Source organism: Artemia franciscana, chromosome 9 (assembly GCF_032884065.1).
Source record: "Artemia franciscana chromosome 9, ASM3288406v1, whole genome shotgun sequence".
Lineage (NCBI taxonomy): Eukaryota > Metazoa > Arthropoda > Branchiopoda > Anostraca > Artemiidae > Artemia > Artemia franciscana.
The window spans coordinates 46,652,256-46,675,106 of NC_088871.1; the positions used below are offsets into that span (position 1 = coordinate 46,652,256).

The window sequence follows — 22,851 nt, forward strand, 5'->3', positions numbered from 1 at the left end:
GGGGGCTAGCCCTCAACTCGACTTACCTTAACAACCCAGTCTTTAGGATTATGAGCGTTTGTTCCACACACATACAGTCGAGATCCGTCACCAATAGGTTGAATAGCCCGTATGTGATTTCGACAGTCGTAATTCTAAAGAAAAAAGAAAGGATATTAACTGACTAATTGATTTAAAGCTTCCTGTATCAAAAGGAGTTAGTAACCTTTTATCGAATGGTTACCATGCTTGCCCAGTCTCTATTTAAACTTTTTAATTTTTACATTAAGCACATGATGTATGACGTATTTGTTTTTAAGTACTTTTAAGGTTTTCTTAGTGTTTTGGTCCATGCTGGGCACAGATACTTAGTGAACAATTGACATCAAGTACGTTCGATACCATAAATGTCGCTTCTTCGGAACTCTTTCCATACCTGGTTGTGTAACTTTCCACTTAACCAAGTTAAAGATTGCGATCTCAATTTTAGTGTTCTTGGTACAATAAGCAAGTACAGGGACGAAAAAACATGTCTAGGCACAAAACTGTTTCTGGACTTACTTGGATTGCGAAAGTAAGTCCAATATAATTAAAGCACACTTTTTAACACAATAGTACACAACAATTTCATTGGGGAGATATAATGTCATTTGGGGAAGCTTTCAAACATCTTGGCAATGAAATCATAAACTGGAAATGGGGCTTATGTCCTTTAAAGTTTTAGTAGTGAAGCTATGCAGACATCGGTTCCTATGATAACGCAGTAGAAAAAGCCTAGGATATATAAAAGGGAGTGACTCAAAGGATAAAAAGTTAGCCTTTGAATTCTCTATATAAAAAAGACAAAAATTGAGTGCCTGCTTATGCATTTGACTATTATCTTTATATTCTCTAATTTAATTGGACAGCTAAACTTTTCTTTTACATTTTATGAGAACTTTATGCTTTTAAGGCAAAAGGAGAAAACGCTAGATTTGTCTCGAACCGAGCTTATCATGTTTAAAAGTTTTGCTAATGAAGGACAAAGCACCGGAGAGGGGGTTCCCGCTTTCCACCGCCTGTGTATGTCCTAGAACGCTAGCTTTGGCGCACAATTCCACCACACTTAGTACAGTTTCGTCACGCGTAACCTGGCGCACGTAATTTGCGAGAATGGGCGCCCCTCGAATCTTGGTTCCTATTTCAGGCAAAGATGTGAAAACACCAGGGCTGTATCCAGAGGGAGGAGGTTTGAACTCCGTCCCGGAAATGTTAATCCAACTCGTAAAAACGTAACAAAATTCAATATAAACAAAATATTGATGCGTTTTTTAAGGTTTTTTGTACCCTCTACCCCCGAAATGTTTGTCCGACTGGTAAGAAAGTAATAGAAATGAATATAAATAAATTTTTGATGCGTTTTTAAGAGTTTTTTTTGTGACCACCTCCCCCCAAAAAAAAATCCTGGATATGGCCCTGGAAAACACTGACTCACAATACTCAGGACTTCAAGAAAGGAGGGGAATGGGCTGGAAGCATATGGGAATGGTAAAAGTTTATAGCCTTTAAAAAGCCTTTTATAGCCTATTCAATGGAGAATCAACTATAGGCTAGGGAGTAGATAGACAAGAAAAGGAGTAAAAGGATAATTCTTCCCTTTTTTGTAGATAGAAGATCCTGAATTTATCTGTTAGAACTTAGAGTTTTATTATTAGGACATGATTCCGTTGTATTATGTTTGTTAGTATTTTGCTGCAAAATAGGAATTAAAATCGCATTCATTTCAGCCTACTATCAAGTAAACCACAGGCTTTTATCATCGATTAATTTCATTCCTATAATGCCATAAGACCGTGAACATATCTCTTAAAGTACCAAGGACAACAAAATAATCTAAAATAGTAGTAATAATAATATTAAGATTAATACAATAAAATAATAAATATATCATAATGTAATAAAATAATATTAATACAAGGATAAAACATTTTTTTGCCCTTTGGGCACATCTTAGGTCTAATCCCACCAAAAACGACAGATAGAGGTTTCTAATTTTCTATTTAGACATTTGAATTGGCATTCATATAATTACCAGCAATTATCATATGATTTTGTTTTCAGAATAGCAGAGCCAAAAGCATTCTTTAAGGTCAATCTCCGAGGTTTGAAGCCAATGCTATTTTCCTATAGCAGTGAAATGCGTATTAACAGCAGACACGAGCAGATTCTTTGATGAAAAAATTATTGTGGCTTCATTGAAAGCTTTAACATGAATAGGCCGAACAAATTTGCATTTTTTTTCTTTAGAGCTTCATAAAAAAATTAATTAGTGGGGACACCTCTAATTTTTAAAGTAGTAATAAAATTACTTTTGGAAGATGTAGAGAATTGTAAAGTAGCCTCTCGATTTGCCACAAGATTTCAAAATTTTTGGTCGTGAATTTTTTTTTTTATTATCATCAGTTTCCTTTAAAATTTGCCATTTAAGATACTCTTCCTTTACTATTTAAAAGAGTTGTACTAATCATACATCATTGATTTTTTTGTCATTTTGTAGATCTTATACTGATTAATAATCCCAAAGATTCTTAAGTTTGTAGTTATGAGAGATGATATTTAGCAATAATTCTTAGTATTCAAGATTTTCTCCTTTCTCATTGGCTTAAGCACTCCTTAAGGGGTTTGCCAGAATATCATTAAGAATGTTGACATCTCCTTATTATTACGACCAGATTTAAAGGGAAGTTGAAAACATGTATAATTGGCAACAACACCTTGAGGCAATATCATTTTTAACACCTCATACGAATGGGAATTTGTTAGGTTACACGGCTGTTACAAAGCAGATAAAATTATTGGCCTTTAAAAGTAAAGAAACACCGATTGTAGGCCTATAAAATGTATGAACATTATTTTTAAAAAGAACATCATTCTTAAAAACACATCATTTTAAACATTATTGGCCTTTAAAAGTAAAGAAACACCGATTGTAGACCTATAAAATGTATGAACATTATTTTTAAAAAGAACATTATTCTTAAAAACAAATCATTTTAAACATTATTGGCCTTGAAAAGTAAAGAAACACCGATTGTAGACCTATAAAATGTATGAACATTATTTTTAAAAAGAACATTATTCTTAAAAACACATTATTTTAAACATTATTGGCCTTTAAAAGTAAAGAAACATCGATTGTAGGCCTATAAAATGTATGAATATTATTTTTAAAAAGAACATTATTCTTAAAAACAAATCATTTTAAACATTATTGGCCTTGAAAAGTAAAGAAACACCGATTGTAGACCTATAAAATGTATGAACATTATTTTTAAAAAGAACATTATTCTTAAAAACAAATCATTTTAAACATTATTGGCCTTTAAAAGTAAAGAAACACCGATTGTAGACCTATAAAATATACGAACATTATTTTTTTTTATCTAAAGTTGTAGGATATTCGTCCATTTTAGTTCCAGGGGATCTCATTTTATTCCCAATAGTGCCGTATCTTAGAATATTTTGGTTTTTCCCCAACATCTTATATAGTTGACGATTTATAGGCTCGTTCATAAATGACTGATTACCCCGGTTTGGAACCGCGGTAATCATATACTTTGCTTTACAGAGTAATGCATATAATATTAAATTAATGTCATTTAAAGTCATATGTTCTTGAAGGTACATAATAAACATTGGGCAATCTTGCCCTGGGGTCATAAATACAGGTAAGGGAGGAAGGAAACCTCTTAGGGGTATTTAATAAATTTTTGAATCTACTTATATTTATATACTATTCGTCAAAAAGAAGAGCTAAGAGCTCATATGGCACTTGTGAGGAGCTCAAGAAGAGCCAAGAGCTCATGTGATGTGAGCTCTAGTAAAATTCTAAGAATCAATAGCTTGCTTTAAGAGGAAAATCAAAGGCTTAATGCCGGTCGGGATTTAAAATGAGAGTTTTAAAGCACAAGATCCTTCTAAATATCAAATTTCATTAAGATCTGAACACCCGTTCGCAAGTTACAAATACCTCATTTTTTATAATTTTACCGAATTACTCCCCCCCCCCAATCCACCAAAGAGAGCAGATCCGAGCCGGTTATGTCAGTCACCTATCTTGGACGTGTGCTTATTCGTTCCACCAAGTTTCATCCTGATCTCTCCGCTTTAAGCGTTTTCCAATATTTCCGCCCCCCCCCTAATGACACTGGATCTGGTAGGGATTTAAAATGGGGGATCTGGTTTTCGAGGTCCTTCTAAATATGAAATTTCATTAAGGTACGATCGCTCTTTCATAAGTTAAAACACCTAATTTTGTGTATTTTTTAGAATTAACCCTCCCCCTCCCCCCCCCAAATCCCCTAAAGAGTGCAGATCCGTTCCGGCTATGTCAATCCCGTTTCTAGGACTTGTACTTATTTTTACCATCAAGTTTCATCACGACCCCTATACTCTAAGTGTTTTCTGAGACATGATATCCTTGGAAATATCAAATTTCAATAAGGTCCAATCTCTCCTTCGTAAGTTGAAAATACCTTATTTTTTTATTTTTTAGAATTAACCCTCCTCCTCCCAACTCTCCCGAAGAGAGCAGATCCGTTCCAGTTGCGTCAATCTCATATCTAGGACTTACGATGGTTTTTACCACCAAGTTTCATTCCGATCCCCCCACTCTATGCGTTTCCCATAATTTTTGCCCTTCCAGTTTCCCCCCAATATCACCGGATCCGTTCGGAATTTAAAATAAGAGCTATGAGACACGATATCCTTCCAAACATCAAATTTCATTGATATCTGATGACTCTTTCCTAAGTTAAAAATACCTCATTTTTTCTAATTTGTCAGAATTAACCCTTCCCCTCCCCAACTCCCCCAAAGAGAGTGGATCCGTCAAGTTACGTCAATCTCGTATCTATGATATTTGCTTATTCTACCCACCAAGTTTTATCCCGATATCTTCACTCTAATCATTTTCCAAGATTTTTGGTTTCCCCCTCCGCCTCTGGCTACTATCACCGGATCTTGTCAGGGTTTGTAACAAGAGTGCTGAAGCACAAGATCGTTCTAAATATGAAGTTTCATTAAGATCTTATCACCCGTCCATAAATTACAAATACCAACTCTCCCAAAGAGTGTGGATCTGGTCCAGTTACGTCGGTTACGTATCTTGGATGTGTGCTTATTGTGGGGTCCCCCCCACAACTCCCCCCAATAAAACTGGATTCAGCCAGATCTAAAATAAAAGATCTGAGTTGCAAGATCCTTCTAAATATGAGATTTCATTAAGATTCGATCACTCCATCGTAACTTAAAAATACCTCATTTTTTCGAATTAACCGTCCCTCCACCCCCCCCCCCCTACAGACGGTCGAGTCGGATAAATGACTATTTCTAATATAATCTTGTCTGGTACTGATTTTTCTCATTTTTCACAATTAACCCTCCTCCCTACTTCTCCAAATAGAGCGGACCCGTCCCGAATATGTCAATCACGTATCTAGGATTTGTTCTCATTTTTTCCACCAAGTTTCAAACCGGTCTTTTTTCTGAATTAACCGTCTCCCCACTCCCCACAGATGATCGAATTGGGAAAATGACTATTTCTAATTTAATCTAGTCTGGTTCCTGATACGCCTGCCAAATTTCATCGTCCAAGCTTATCTGGAAGTGCCTAAACTAGCAAAACAGGGAAAGACAGACAGACAGACTGACAGAATTTACGATCACTATATGTCACTTTGTAAATACAAAGTGCCACATAAACTTGCTAATACCACAGAAATTTACGAAACTTTTTCTAAGACCTTTTAAGCCCTGGAAGCAAGAGATAAATTAGGGTCTAACTCGGTGTCTTCAAGTATCGCCCTGATTTACGAACAATTAGCTACAACTGAAGCCCAGCTGGAGAAAACAAGAAGTCATCTGCTGGAAAATATAACCAATCAAACAGTTCGTGGTAACAAACTGTAGTAAGGAGCAACCCGGCTCAATAGTAACCGAAACTCTAAAAAATGGAATTTTGATACCAATAGTTACATCAAAAGAATTGCATTTTAATGCTGATTTTAAATATATAAGTTTCATCAAGACCAGTTATACCCATCGAAAGTTACGAGCCTGAGAAAATTTGCCTCATTTTGGAAAATAGGGGGAAACACCCCCTAAAAGTCATACAATCTTAACACCATCAGATTCAGCGTATCAAAGAACCATAGTGTAGAAGTTTCAAGCTCCTATCTACAAAAATGTGAAATTTCGCATTTTTTTTGCCAGAAGACAGATCACGGATGCGTGTTTATTTGTTTTTTTGTTTTTTTTTCTGTTTTTCCTTTTTTTTTCCAGGGGTGATCTTATCGACTGAGTGGTCCTAGAATATCGCAAGAAGGCTAATTTTTATGGAAATTAAAAATTCTAGTGCCCTTTTTAAGTGACCAAAAAATTGGAGGGCACCTACTCCCCCTCCCACACTCATTTTTTCCCAAAAGTCACCGGATCAAAATTCTGCGATAGCCATTTTATTCACCATCGTCGAAAAACCTAATAACTATGTCTTTAGGGACGTCTCACTCCCCCGCAGTCCCCGTGGGAGGGGCTGCAAGTCACAAACTTTGACCCATGTTTACATATAGCAATGGCTACTGGGAAGTGTACAGACGTTTTCAGGGGGATTTTTTTGGTTTAGGGGGGAGATTTGAGGGGGGAGGGTTACATGGGAGGATATTTCCATGGAGAAACCTCTCATGGAGGAAGTGAATTTCAATTAAGGTGGCGCAGGATTTTCGAGCATTATTTGAAAAAACAATGAAAAAATAAATATGAAAAGTTTGTTTCTACTGAAAGTAAGGAGCAGCATTTAAAACGAACAAAAATTATTATGCATATCAGGGGTTTACCTTCTCGTTATACCTCACTCTTTACGCTAAAGTATTTTTAGTAATTTCAACTATTTATTCTACGGTCTTTGTGATTCAGAGGTCATTCTTAAGGAATTAGGACAAAATCTAAGCTTTAATGTAAAGAGCGAGGTATCAACGAGGGTTGAACCCCCTCATATACGCAATAAAAACATACGGATATAGAAGTTCGTTGCGTAAGTTCATTCGTAATTACGAATATTTTTTACCAATGAAAACATGTGTAAAAAATTAAAAGTTCTAGTTGCTTTTTAAGTGATCAAAAACTTGGAGTGCAACTAGGCCTCCTCCCTCGCTCCTTTTTCTCAAAATATTCCGATTAATTGCAATTAATTCATGTGCAAATTTCGCTTTAATTATTATGTGCGGAGAGCCAAGATCAAAACATGAATTAATTCAAAAACGTCCAGAAATTAAATAAAAAAAAAACAAGCTTTTTTAAATGAAAGTAAGGAGCAACATTAAAGCTTAAAACGAACAGAAATTACTCCGCATATGAAAGGGGCTTTTCCTCCTCAACGCCTCACTCTTTACGCTAAAGTTTCTTACTGTTTTAAAAATAAAGTTAATAGAAAGAGTCAAACTTTAGCGTAAAGAGCGGGGCGTTAGGAGGAAAAGCCCCTATATATACGGAGTAATTTCTGTTCGTTTTAAGTTTTAATGTTGCTCCTTACATTCATTTACTTTCAGTTACTGAAAAGTTCAATGATCCAAATTCACTGAAAAAAGAAGGTACTGAACTGATAATCAGCCAGGTTTATGATTCAATCACGCTCGAGTTTAATCCATAGTTTGCAAAAATTGAGCAGGCTCTACTAGGTAGTCTGAGATTTCAAATTGAAAATTTGGACGAGAGAATTGGTCGAATAGAAAAAAAGCTTGATAATTATGATCAAGAGTCCATGCTTGATAGCCTTGTATTTCATGGGTTAAAGTAGTTACCTGGTGTAGACACTCATACGACGATATCTAACATTATAAATAGCAAAATGTCTGTGCTGGGCCCTTTACTTTATTTAGTTTACGTGAACATGATGCACGTTTATCTAAAGGATACATATATTACTAACATTATTGCTAACAAAATTTGCAAAATCTGCAGATAGTTTAATAGCAAAAGCTCTTATTACTCTCAAAAGATTAGAGATGTTTACGAGTTTAAGTTTGCTGTGTGTGAATGTAAAGAAAATTTTTTACTGACATTCTGTGGAGTGGGTGATTCTGTTGATGTATTTAGTAAAGTTCTATTTGGTGAAAAACCTATTTTACAAGCTATATCACTGCGGTACCTCGGCTTCCATATTGATTTTAATCTATCGTAGAAGCATCATAGCGACATTATCTCCACCAAAGTTGCACTTGGAGTTGGCATCCTCAAAAGATTGAAGCATATTCTGCCGGAACATACTCTTCGCACGATATATTTTGCAATAATCTACCCATATATCATACGGATGTTTAGTCTGGAGAAGCAATTTTTATGCTAATTACAAGCTAAATGGTTTTCTCATAGTTTTGATCGGACGATTTCGGTAAAAAAAAGGGGGTGGGAGAGGAGGCCTAGTTACCTCTCAATTTTTGGTTACTTAAAAATACAACTAGATTTGTTTTATTTTTTTACAGACGTTTTTGTTAGTAATATACATACGTACCTTACGAATTAGCTTATGCAACGAACTTATATAATTGTATATTTTTATTGTGACGGGGTTTGCCCCCTCGTCAATACCTCGTTCTTTACAATAAAGCTTGAATTTTGTCCTAAATCTTTCAGAATGACCCTTGAATCACAAAGGCCGTAGAATAACTAGTTAGAGTTACTAAAAATACTTTAGCGTAAAGAGCAAGGTATTGTGGAAGAGATGAACCCCCTTATATAAGTAATATTTTATGTTCGTTTTAAGTTTTAATGTTGATCATTACTTCCAGTTGAAAAAAAAAAAAAATTTCTCATTGTCTTTTTGTAAATGATGCTAGAAAATCCTACGACCCCTTCATGGAAATTCTCTTCCCTCATGAAAAATTCCTGCATGGAAAGATCCTCCCACTTAACCTGCCCCCCCCTCCCAACCCACCCTAAACCCAACACAAAAAAAGTCCCCCCCAAACGTCTGTACACTTCATAATTAACAACTATTATGTGTAACAATGGTCAAAGTTTATAAGTTGCCGCCCCTCCCCCGGGAACTGTGGTGGATTTAGTCATCCCCAAAGACATAGTTATTAGGTTTTTGACTAAGTTAAACACAATGGCTATCTCAAAATTTTGATCCGGTGACCTTGGAGAAAAATGTGTGTTGGAGGGGGTCTCGGTGCTCTCCAATTTTTTGGTCACTTAAAAAGGACACTATAACTTTTAATTTACGTTAGAATGAACCCTCTTGCGACATTCTAGGACAACTAGGTTGATACGATCACCCCTGAGGAAAAAAAACAAAAAAAAAACAAAACAAAAAAATACGCACCCGTTATCTGTCTTCTGGCAAAAATACAAAACTCCACCATTTTTATGATAGGGGCTTGAAACTTCTACAGTAGGTTTCTCGGATATGCTGACTCTGTTGGTGTGATTTTTTTAAGATTCTGTGACTTTTAGAGGGTATTTCCGCCTATTTTCTAAAATAAGGCACATTTTCTCAGGCTCGTAACTTTTGACCGGTAAAACTACACTTTATGAAACTTATATATTTAAAATTAGTATTAAAATGCAATTCTTTTGATGTAACTATTTGTATCAAAACTTTGTTTTTTAGAGTTTTGGTCACTATTGAGCCTAGTCGCTTCTTACTACAGTTTTTTACCACGAACTGTTTGAAATAGTAACTTGTAAATGAATAAAAGTAATACATTCTACTATAACGTTGAGATAGAACTTACTAATGTCTCAGGTTTTCCCGTCCCTTTTTTGTTTTTGTATTTTTTTCTGCCCATCGTGAAAATTCAAATGCTAAACTGTTATCTGACTTGTAATCAACCAAATTCAAATGGTCAGCTGTTACCAATTAGACATGTGAAAAATCTAAATTCCCTTTAAATCCGGTCTTAATGTTCAGGGAAATTCAACAGTCTTTAGATATTCTGGTACAACCCTCAAGGAGCAATTAAGCCAATGAGAAAGGAGGAAATCTCGTAACGTATTTCAATGTTATTGGAAATAGAATTTGCTTTCAACCTAGGAGATTGACCTTAATTACATTGTCTCTTAACATGTGACGTTTCCTTTCTAGGTAACTGTATTCTTAGTAGCCTCTGAATATAGTCTATATTAGAAAAGGAAACTTATAATATAGCTTAAATGGCTTTAAAAAAAATCAGCCTGCGGTATAGCTACAATTCCGCTCAGGCATCGGCTATTAAAGATAGTAAAAGCCACACAAGTTTTGCAAAGCAAAATTAGTTAGTGGCCACAAAACAAATCCAGCCCACCTACCTCGTTTGTATTTCTGGTACGATATTTAAGAATTTAGATCAATCAGGGTAGACAAAATTTATCCGTGTGATAATTTTACTGTGTGATATACAATCATCGGTCATGAATGAAACATTTCAATTTAGCAATAATATAAAAAAAATAATAATATAAAATAATATAAAAACCCAATTGCAAAACATCCTGTGTTAATTTTTCTTTGTTAAGAGCACCGATTGATAGGAATATATGTCATTTTTGACGTACGAGTCATACGTCAAAAATGTTGTCGGGTGACGTACGGGTCGTTGACGTACAGGAATAAGTGTAATTTTTATTATTTGGTCTATATAATCCTCAGTGCTTCTATCATCATAGCCACACATTAAATTTCACAATTTCTAAACTTGTGATCTGTTTGAATTGTGCTTATTCCCTTTAAAAGTTTTAATAATAAACCCATAGACATTTTGTTATTAAATTTGTAAAATCCATAAAGTTATATATAATACTTGAAATTATAGAGCTATTAATAAACCACATGAGTTTTGAAGAGCAGGATTCAGTAGCGGTCACATAAAAAGTCCAGCCTCCCAAACTCGTTTGAATTTCTATCATATTTCAAAATTTGGATAAATCAGGGCATAAAAAATTATACATCATCATAGCCACACATTAAATTTCAAAATTTTAAACGAAGTACTTGTTACCTGTTTCGAATTGCACTTATTGCCTTTAAGTTTTACTAATAAACCACACTTTACTAATAATGCAGTAGCTGTTATTCATTAGCAGTAGGCCTAACACAAAAAGTCCAGCCCATCGAGATCGTTTGATTTTCTTTCATAACATTTCAAAAATCTAGAAAAATCTAAATTCTAGGGAAAGGTATCAAGCGTGTCATTTTCTTTATTTGATCTATCTAATGCTCTGTGTCTTTCTAATCACAGCCACGCTTTAAACTTCACAATTTCAAGCAAAGATCATCTGATCTGTTTTGAACTGCACTTATCACCTTTAAAGGTTTTAATAACATAAGTGGAAACACCTCGTTGTCTTCTTCAAATAAAATAAGAGGAACCTGAGAATGTTTCAAACTTCAGCTTATTTAGGCTCAATTTGAATCCCAGTAGACTTTCTAATTAAAAATAATCCAACGTATCCTAGAAGCTTTTGTCTCCATTAAATTCATAATTCAAACTAACGAAACATGTGATTTTTATTGAACTAGAATTTTCAGAAACAGGTCGTGACAACGAACTGTAAGGAGCGACTCGGCCCGATAGTGACGAAACTCTAAAAAAGGAATTTTGATAATGAATATTACATCAGAAAGATTAGTACTTTATACTGATTTCAAATATATAAAAATGAAGTGTAAAGAAGTTTAAAGTTAACTATCAAAAGCAACGAGCCTTAGAGAATTTGACTGCTTTTTGAAAAAAAAGGGGGGGGGGGTCTGCGAGGGTGTATTTTCCCAGGGGGAATTCTTAAGAGAAAATCTTATAAGGAGGGGGGGGATTTTCTGGCAGGATTTGAAAAAAGACCGGAAATTAAATAAGATTGTTTGCACGATTTGAAAAAAAGGCCAGAAATTAAATGAGATTTTTTGAATGAAAGTAAGGAGCAATACTAAAACATAAAATGAACAGAAATCATTCCGTATACAAGGGGGGCTGCTCCCTCCTCACCCCTTGCTCTTTAAGCTGGACCAATTCTTTTAGAACGACTCCTGAAACACAAGGGCCGTTGAATTTCAATAAGAAGCATTTTTAAAGAACTTAAAGACTTTAGCGGATAGGAGTGAGGGACGAGGGAGGGACAACACCTCTCATATAATTGCTGTTCGTTTTAAGTTTTAATGTCGCTCCTTACTTTCAGTTGAAAGACTTTTTTATCTAATTTCTCTAAGAGACGCTTAATTTTTTTTTTCTCTGAAAACTGACGAAGGTAATATTACTTTCAAGATTAAAAAATGATCTATTGGCTTTTGAAAAATTCATTTAGGTCTTTATTTTGGAAGAACACTTTTCATGTGAATGATGTAACAAATACTTGGAATAGTTATAATAAATTTCCCTGAAAGTAAGTGTATGTGCTAAATCTTATCTTATTAAAAGAACAATTATTATTATAATTTATTTATCTGAAAATTTTCTCAAGACGGCACTATGTTTTTTTCCGGAAATTGGCATACTGCCATTTTTGGTGTAAAAAAAATGATCTTGATTGGTCATTGACTTTAAGGAAAATTCGTTTGTGGGCCTTAGTTTTGGAAAGAAAATCATTTTTCTTATAAATGAAATCACCGATAATTCGCATAGTTGTAGTATAATACATTTATTGGTGGAAGATGAGTGCCTGTGCTAAATATTTGAAAAGGCCCATTATAATTTAATTTGTTTGTCGAAAGTATAGAGCTACTAGTTGACATATATGTGCAAAAAGCTTTGCTGAATAAAATAAAATGAAACTGAAGTCGTTCGCAAAAGATATAAACAAAAAACTATCTTTGTTTTCACCCAGCGAAGCTCGGCATAAAAAACTACCTCTTTTTTTTAAATAGAAGGAAGAAAGTATAGAATGTTTCAACCTTCGGCTCGCTTAGGCTCAACCTTGAATCCCAGCTGATTTGATGACAATTAACTAAGCATGGCTAATTGATTAATCAAAAGAAATTCTTAAATTCTCTGTTCCAGCTTAATTGCTGTCACAGTTAATTCTAACACTGAGGAAACATCTTACACTCCCATTGGGATAATTTAAAACAAGTGCTAGTCTGAAAATGTGACCCCAGAAATTTAAACAGCATCTATCTCACCCTCTATACTTCTATCCTCATCAAATTTACAATTGAAACCAAGAAAACATGTGATGTATTTTGAACTGCGCTTTTCGCCTTTAAATGTTTTAGCAATTGAGTATGTGTCAAGACTCCCTTTTATTTCAAACAAAAAGGGAGGAAGTCGAGATTGTTTCAAACTTTGGCTCAACGTGGAATCCCAGCTGATTTGATGGCAATTAACTAACATGACTAATTAACTAATCAAAGGGAATTACTAAATTCTTTGTTCCAAGTTAAATATTGCAACAGTTAATTTTAACTCTGGGGAAACGTTTTATACTTTCACTGGAATAATTCAAATAGTTACAACAAGTGCTTCTCAAAATCATGTCCAATAACGGTTCTAGGCCTGGGCAGCGGGAGGGGGTGGGGCTGCCCCCAGCTTTTCTGACATCTGACATTAAATTCTTTTTACTTCATATTTTTACACTCCTATGGTATACCCCCCCTCCAGATTATGAAGCTTAAAACAGCTACTGATCATGTCCAAGACCCTTTAATTTCTCCCCCAACAAATTCTGTAGACTGCTATGTATATTTTCAAAAGAAGCATAACCCTGGATTCCCATTGATGCGATTTCACGTAAAAACCATAGATTTTGCGTGATCCGTCAAACTTCCTCCGTTTTTTGCTTCAAGTTTAAGCGTCAGAACGGTTCGACAGCTTCGTTGAAATATTTCTTCTGAGACGTTGAAAATCGCATTAGTTATTCTGACTTGAAAGCTTTTTACAACCATAAATTGTAAGTAACTGAGAAACTAATCATATTTATCAGAAATTTTCCGTTAATATTTGACAAAGAACATTAGGGTCATGTCCTTTTAATCCCAGATTTTAATCTATAACCTATAACTGGATTTAGCCTATTCCTATGCATATGCTTTTTAAATATCACATAATATATTTTGCGCTTCAACGGCTGCAGTGAACTGTTTCTGCGTGAACGTTTTCGCAATTTTTCTGCATCCGCTATCCGCGAGCTTTTTTAAGTTAAAAAATTGCATCATTGTCAACCAAGGGCAAAGTGGTTTCGCCATTTAAGTTCATTCGAATTGCAAACGGGCTCTAAAAATTTGTAATTCTTTGCTGATATCCGTCTTCTTCGTTGGATGCTGCAGATTAATTTTGTCGCGCGAAAGCAAATAGATTTTTGACTCATTGATATTGTTGTTGGAAATCGGTTTACAGAAAAAAAAAACTGAATTATAATACGAAGGTTTGGAAATGTTTAATCTCATTATAACGATTTGGCCTTCTGTGTTCGTTTTTTTCCTAGTCTTGTCGCAATTGCTATGTTGTTTTAGAAGTGATGGCCCTCTTTCATCTGTGCATCTAGTGACCTTTTGTGTTTAAATATATTCTGCGAAATGGGGATGTCACTCTGTCGCTCATAGGAAGAAAACAATCATAGCTGAATTACCTTCTTCGCCACGAAAATTATCAAAAAGTAATGTCCGCAAATTTCTTATAGTTTGACACGGGATAGATGATTTTCAGAAATCGTGTACACCACGTGCGGCAGAATTGGAACATGTGGTGTGAAGGCTGCTGTGCGTGGTCCGAAGATGCAGGTCACAGTAGAAGTAAGCAACGCGTGGTGGAATAACTGACGGTCCGAGATGTGTACCACCTGCTAGAGAGTAGACAACCCCAAAAGCTTGACAGACTTACATCCATGAAACTGCAAGTTATTATTTATCTAGCAGACAATCTTTAGCTCAACGCCAATATTCCCAGGGAATGATTAAGGGAAAAATATTATCCTATTTTCCAGTTTCAAAAGCTTGAACACCTTCCTATCGGGAAATACGCCTAAACTAATCAAGAAATATTACCACATTATCAAAACGACTCAAAACTGCCCAGGTCTGCTTCTGACTTGAATAATGCAATAATCAGTGACAAGTAATCCAGGTATATGAGATTCAGTCCTTCGAACTTCTTTCTTCCCATTACCAGTTTACGAGTCTCATTTATTATCGAATTACACTTCACATTGCTTTCAAGGAAATACATTGATGTGAGAAGACAAATAAATCTACCTTGATCACAGTCTATTGAGCATTTCGTAGGAGGAAAAAGTTTACTAGGTTCTCGTAAATAGATCTCCTTTTTTTATGTGAACTACGTACCTAAAAAAAGATCTAAGAATTTCGAAGAGGCGGCGAAAATAAATGTTTCCATAAGGAATGAAATGCAAACCGTATTTGAAAAAAGAATTTTCTATCTTTTATCGTAAAGGCAAAGGAACACTTTCTTTAACCCACTCCGGTGTTTTTTTTTTATGCGGAGGGACAAGACCCAAGGATTTTCCTAAACAAAGACTATAAAAAAGCAAATTTTAACACATTTTTAGGAAATAACTAAATTTTTGAAAGCTTTACACAATCTTTAATTTATAGTAGGCATTCCTCCCCCAGTCCTCACCTAGTTGGCATACCCAGGAAGTCAATGCCCACTCATTTCTCCACTAAATATAAAATGATTGAGAATACCGGACATTCAGACCAATCCTGCATGTCCCTTAAACGTCAAGGGCTATTTATCTACAGCTGCAAGATATACTTGCAGATGCCTAGAGAGCCAGAATAAAGACCAGTGATTTTCCACATTTCAGACAACCCTAGAATGGGACTGGAAGGCGAGGTGGCACGGCTATCTGTAACAAATACAGCCACATCTCAGTAATCCTAAATTGGATAGCTTCTAGTTATGAGTTCGCTGGGCAACAAGAAAGAGGGTTGGAAATTTAGGAATTTTAGTAAAAATATATACTTTTCAATTATTCAATGACTACCAAGAAAAGTTTTCATTGAGCAGTTGGCAGGAAACTGGATTTTAAGCTTTTTTATATTTTATTTTTATAATAAGGCATTTAACATCCAAATTTAAGTCAAGGTGATCAAATACTAAATACTAAATGAGCTAATATTTACTATAAGTAATACAATGACAACATGAAAGCTCGCCTTGAGAGGTTTTTATCCCATTCATACCCAAGAAATCATGTTGAACAGCCAATCATGACCTGCAAACATGACCAATTAATAAAACCCACCCTTTGGATCTTTTTCGTTTCTTATCTTATTTTCTCACATTCTCCGATCCCGTATACGTATTTTACGTATACGATCCAAATATGGACCGTATACGTAATACGTGTAATATTACATATATTACAAATTTTCAACACACTTTAAAAGTGCTTAACCAGGACTAAATCACTGCCACCCATTATCTCCGTATCCTTGTGGTGCCCATACCATCCTTATTTCTGAAAGAGTTGTTGGTCATATTTTGTTCTTAATAGGACCAATTTAATGGAGAGACTAAAAAAGCAATATAAGAAATTCGCATGACAACATCAACATTATTGTAGAACGTACACTTGAGATATCATGTTCAAAGCTTATCGACTTTAAAAACTAATTTGGATTTGGATTTCTTTTTTCAAATTTTGAAATACGTTTTAGGGATTTGAAGTTTAATTTTATATTAAACTTCAATATGAATATTATGTAATATGAATTTTCAATATGTAATATGAATTTTCAATATTCAATATGAATTTTATGTAAAACAACAGTGATGCCAATTTCACCCATAAAAACCAACTTCTTCACCTGCCGAAACTGGATAGCAGACACCGGGCCTTACTTAATTTCCATAGGGGAATTAAAGAGGGGACTTTCGAGTGGATGAACCCTTTATTCAAGATTAGTTAGGCTAAATTTAGTTTGAAGCAAAACAGACGTACATGCGGATGGTTGAAAGGCTGTCCCCCTTGGGCTAGAGAAACAAAACCATAAAAGATTGTACAATCAGACACTACTTCCTTCAATGGAATTAATGTTTCCCCTTAAATGATAAGAACGCATGCAGGCCAGGAAAAAAAGGATGAGGGTATTTTAATAATAGCAATACTTTTGAATGACCTAACCCTACAAAGATTAGCCTACCCTGTAGAAGCGCTTAAAACAGTACTGAATCAGGGACACTAATGGGGTATCCATGGATTAAGGACGAGAACCACTCTTTCATACATTTCCGCTAACACGAGACTCGTGTTGAAATTAAAAAGGCTCGTACAGAACTTGTAAACCTCATAAAATGCTTGTGAAGTAACACAGGTAATAATACCTATAATAGCATTAGAGCCAATGTAATACATCATAAACCTGTAATTTATAGGCTTCAGGATAATGTGCGGAAGCCACAAAAGCTATATGCTTTTGACACATTTAGTCATGTTCGAAAAAGTAAAATTCCTTGTACAAAACAATATCTTCCATGTTCTAATCTAATTGTCGTAAGTACATTTATTCATTTACTGCATAATCAAAATAACAGTCGAATACGTAAATGTACATATGTCTACATTATTACCAGAAAAAAATGAAGCCACAGCAGGTACGCGCGCTAAATTTTTTTGGGGGCTAATAAGTTGTTTTTCTTCATGAAAAATTTAAATAAAAAGTGCCCAGAAATTCGACAAAATTAAAAATTTCGGTTAGAGGATGGTAGGGCCCCCACCACCTGCATACGTCCCTGATCTATAGTGTATACGATAACCAAAAAATCACAATTTTAACTGAAAACAGAAGGTTAAACTATATATATATATTTATATATATATATATATATATATATATATATACATATATATATATATATATATATATTTCAGGGATAAAAATCCCTCCATCTCCGAAAACTCTTTTATAACAAATTCAAATGTCGTAGCTGTAGGAAACTCGGAAGCTTTTACTCCCCTCCCCCTTTTTTTTAACATCTATTCTTCAAGCCAAAAAAGAAAAGAAAAAAAAAAGAAAACAAGAGCTAAGAGCTCATATGGCACTTGTGACGAGGTCGGAAGAGCCGAGAGCTCATATGGTACGAGGTCGGAAGAGCCAAGAGCTCATTTGGACGAGGTCGGAAGAGCCAAGAGCTCATTTGGCACTTGTGAGAAGGTCAGAACCTAAAGTTAAACTTTATAGCACAAGATCCTTCTAAATATCAAATTTCATTAAGATCTGGTCACCCTTTCGTAAGTTACAAATACCTCAATTTTCAAAATTACCTCCCCCCTCCCAATTCCACCAAAGAGAGCAGATCCGGTCCAGTTATGTCAGTCACGTATCTTAGACAGGTTTCTATTCTTCCCATCCAGTTTCATCCTGATCTCACCGCTTTAAGTATTTTCTAAGATTTCCGGTCCCCCCAACTGTCCCCCCCCCAATTACGTTTGATCCGGTTGAGATTTAAAATAAGATATCAGAGTTACGAGGTCCTTCTAAATATGAAGTTTCATGAAGATCCGATCACTCCTTCGTAAGTTAAAAATACGTTATTTTTCTTATTTTTCAGAATTACCCCCCCCCCCCCCGCAATTGAGCGGATCCGTTCCAATTATGTAAATTACGTATGCAAGACTTTTGCTTATTTTTCCAACCAAGTTTCATCCCAATCCTTCCAATCTAAGGGTTTCCCATCATTTTAGGTCTCCCCACCCCAAACTTCCCCCAATGTCACCAGATCCGGTCAGGATTTAAAATAAGAGCTTTGAGCCACGATATCCTTCTAAAAATCAAATTTCATGGAGATCCAATCACCCATTCGTAAGTTAAAAATACCTCATTTTTTCTAATTTTTCAGAATTAACCCCCCCCCCCCCCCAACTACCCAAAAGAGAGCGGATCCGTTCCGTTTATGTCAATCATCTATCTAGGACTTGTGTTTATTTTTCCCACCATGTTTCATCCCGATCCCTCCACTCTAAGTGTTTTCCAAGTTTTAGGTTTCCCCCTCCCAACTCCCCGCCCCCATCACCAGATCCGGTCGGGATTTAAAATAAGAGCTCTAAGACACGATATCCTTCTAAACATCAAATTTCATTGAGATCCGATCACCCGTTCGTAAGTTGAAAATACCTCATTTTTCTAATTTTTAAGACTTACTCCCCCCCTCCCAACTACCCCAAAGAGAGCAAATAAGTTCCGATTATGTCAATCATGTATCTGGGACTTGCGCTTATTTTTCCCATCAAGTTTCATCCCGATCCCTCTACTCTAAGTGTTTTCCAAGATTTTAGGTTTCCCCCCTCCAACTCCCCCCAATGTCATCAGACCCAGTCGGGATTTAAAATAAGAGCTCTGAGACACAATATCATTCCAAACATCAAATTTCATTAAGATCCAATCACCCGCTCATAAGTTAAAAATACTTCATTTTTTCTATTTTTCCGAATTAACCGGCCCCTTCTCCCCCCCCCCAGATGGTCAAATCGGGAAAACGACTATTTCTAATTTAATCTGGTCCGGTCCCTGATACGCTTGCCAAATTTCATCGTCCTAGCTTACCTGGAAGTGCCTAAAGTAGCAAAACCGGGACTTTAGGTTTTCCCCCTCCAACTCCCCCCAATGTCATCAGATCCGGTCGGGATTAAAAATAAGAGCTCTAAGACACAATATCATTCCAAACATCAAATTTCATTAAGATCCAAATACCCGCTGATAAGTTAAAAATACTTCATTTTTTTCTATTTTTTGCGAATTAACCGGGCCCCCACTCCCCCCCAGATGGTCAAATCGGGAAAACGACTATTTCTAATTTAATCTGGTCCGGTCCCTGATACGCTTGCCAAATTTCATCGTCCTAGCTTACCTGGAAGTGCCTAAAGTAGCAAAACCGGGACCGACAGACAGACCGACAGACAGACCGACAGACAGACCGACAGACAGACCGACAGACCGACAGAATTGGCGACTGCTATATGTCACTTGGTTAATACCAAGTGCCATAAAAAGGAACATGAGGAGAATGTAAAAATGGTTTTCTAGGGTTCCACGAGCAAGAACAACCGACGAGATACGTAATATATAACTGGAAACTGAACGGGGATAAGATTGTAAATAAAAGGTTGGACAGTATATAGTTTACTGGGGTGAAATTCCCTACTTCGGCCCAAAACAATTTTTTAAAATATGGAAAGTGCATCAGCTTTTATCCCCCTTCCAGTATTATTGCCAAGATTCCTCTGGCTTTCACTCCCCTAAAAAATACTTAGAAGAGTTTGATAACATACATCTCGAATTCCACGGTTAAGAACAACAACTAAGAGCAGTAATATAGTTTTAACTATAACTTACATAGCTTGAAACCAGCTATGATTTCCTTGTTCTTTTTTTACAACAACATTATTAACAACGCCAAATAGCTATCTATTTAATATGCCACTAATCCTCACCATATAATTTTCACAGCTTTCTGACATCGTGATTACAACTTCTTTTGAGAATGTACAACGTAGATGGTTTATTTGGGACATACTTTAAGATAATCTTTTCAGCATAAATAATCAAATTTATTCATTTATTTTGAATTACTTTCAGCTAAGGTGTTTTCAGAAAGTTATTTCCGTCGCTACAAAAGGGTTGATAATTATGGGGCAGAATTAGAACATAATTATTAGAACAAGTTACCGTTCTAGAAGAAACGAGATCCCGAAAAGTGCAGAATTAGAACATAAGGATAAGGGCAGTATTAGAATATTAGAGAATGAGTCGAGACTTGTAAACAAGTTACCTTTCTACAACAAACGAACTATTGTGCCTATTGTATATCTGTGACACTCATGCTTTTGTTACTCTCTCTCTCTCTCTCTCTCTCTCTCTCTCTCTCTCTCTCTCTCTCTCTCTCTCTCTCTCTCTCTCTCTCTCTCTCTCTCTCTCTCTCTCTCTCTCTCTCTCCCACTGGCGTGCTAGTCAACTTTCCTTGTTAAAGGTTTTCAATTCCTCATACAACCACACTCATCCACTGAGTACAGCTTACACAGGTGCACGGATGCTTAAGGCCGTGAATGGTTAGACCGTTGCTCAAGCGGTAACCATGTTCTACACCAATGCAAGTGTATATATATATATATATATATATATATATATATATATATATATATATATATATATATATACATATATATATATATATATATATATATATATATATATATATATATATATATACATATATATACATATATATATATATATATATATATATATATATATATATATATATATATATATATATATATATATATATATATTCGAATGTACGTTCTTCCGTCTATCTGTCTGTCCTTTATGCATTATTACGTTCATCCTCGTTCATCCGACTGCCAAGAAACATTAAGAACTTGTTAAGTCCGCTCTTTTGAAGATTCTAGGTATAATTACCCCTCTCTCAAGTCCTCTAAATACTTTTATCGCTAATGAAATTACACGCTCCTCAAAATCAAATAATTGACAGTTACTTTTGATAAAATTATTCAAATTTCCTGGCTATTCAAATAGCGGGTTAATTTTAATTTCTGTGATCTAACATACTTCCGGAATTATAAAATTTCTTTTCCAGTAAACTCTGAGAATTTGGTATTCGACAATACTTTTAAATTTAAGAACACTATCTATATTCTACCTGTAGAGAAAATTTCCCGCAGGAGGGGAATTGTCGGGGGACGGCCTATTTTCTATATTAAAATGAATGGGATTTATATGTTTTTTCCGACACTTTGCATATATAATCGAAATAAATTAATTACGTATCTTTTATAAATGTAGGAAAAAGATTATTCAATCTGGATTAACTCTATAGTCTAATAATAGATAACGTTTGAAAAAAATCGATGGTCGTGATTATCGACTCAGGGCATTATCGCATTTTTCAACTTACGGACTGGATTCCCCAAGGAAAGGGAATATTCCCGCGTAAGTTTTCCAAATACTTTTAAATTTGACAATGCGATCGCTAATAATACGCGGGTGAATTTTCCAATATTTTAGTGCATTGAAACGAATATTCAAATATTGCTGAAGGGTCAAATACACAGGGTGAGAAGGGATAGGGTCTTTTTTCTAGAAACCTTAAAATCTTGAGATTCTTACTATTTTCCGTGTAATTGCTTATTCTTTTGAAAAATTAAAATTTTTCCAGTTTAGATCCCCCAAAAAATGTTGCCCCCTCAAAAGCAGTCTATCCCTTCTTGTTTATTATTAATATTGTGCCGGAAAATTATAAAACCAAAATTACGGTTAAGACTTATCGACAGCATCCAAGAGAAAACACACAAATAGAAAACAATAACAATAAATGATAATTAAGAATAGAACACAAATAGAAAACAAGAAGAAAACAAAGAGAAAACAATAATTAGAGACAAACTTACCTCGCTTTTTCCTTTGGAAATGCAGCTATTTGGATTTGAAGGTTCTAGAATTAATGAATCTTCCTGAAAAAATGAAAAGAAAACATTTAAAAACAAAAGCAAAATAAATTTTATTTTTAGAAAAAAGTAAAAAAAAAATGTTAGTAAACGAGATTACCAAGTCAAACTTTTTAGGAAAATTGAAGGTAAGATAATCTTAAAAGAATATAAACAAAAGTAGAAACATATTTGGAACAAATTCAAAAAGTTTTTTCCCGTCAAACTTTTTAAATACATGTTTCCTTGTTGATTAGTAAAGAAAGCTCTGCCTACAAAAAAGTTATACCTTCTTAACTATTTGATGTCATTTAACTTTTAGCTTATTTGTTGTCGATTTTCATACACGTTTATTTTCTTTAGATTTGGCATCAGATACTACTAAAAACTCCGTAACTGCAAACAAGACACTTTTCTCTCAGAATTGAACTACAATTTTTCCTATTTTTTTTAAGTATTTAAAAA

At 35.0% G+C, this 22,851-nt stretch overlaps 1 protein-coding gene across 1 annotated transcript in view; it reads right to left on the minus strand.

The window, feature by feature from the left end:
* LOC136031487 (semaphorin-2A-like) overlaps positions 1-22,851 on the minus strand; it is a gene marked incomplete in the record, with an annotated part of 365,554 nt that overhangs the window by 78,082 nt on the left and 264,621 nt on the right. Inside the window, 2 exon segments of the mRNA XM_065711124.1 lie at positions 27-134; positions 22,351-22,413. Of these exon segments, the coding sequence (XP_065567196.1) occupies positions 27-134; positions 22,351-22,413 (171 nt within the window).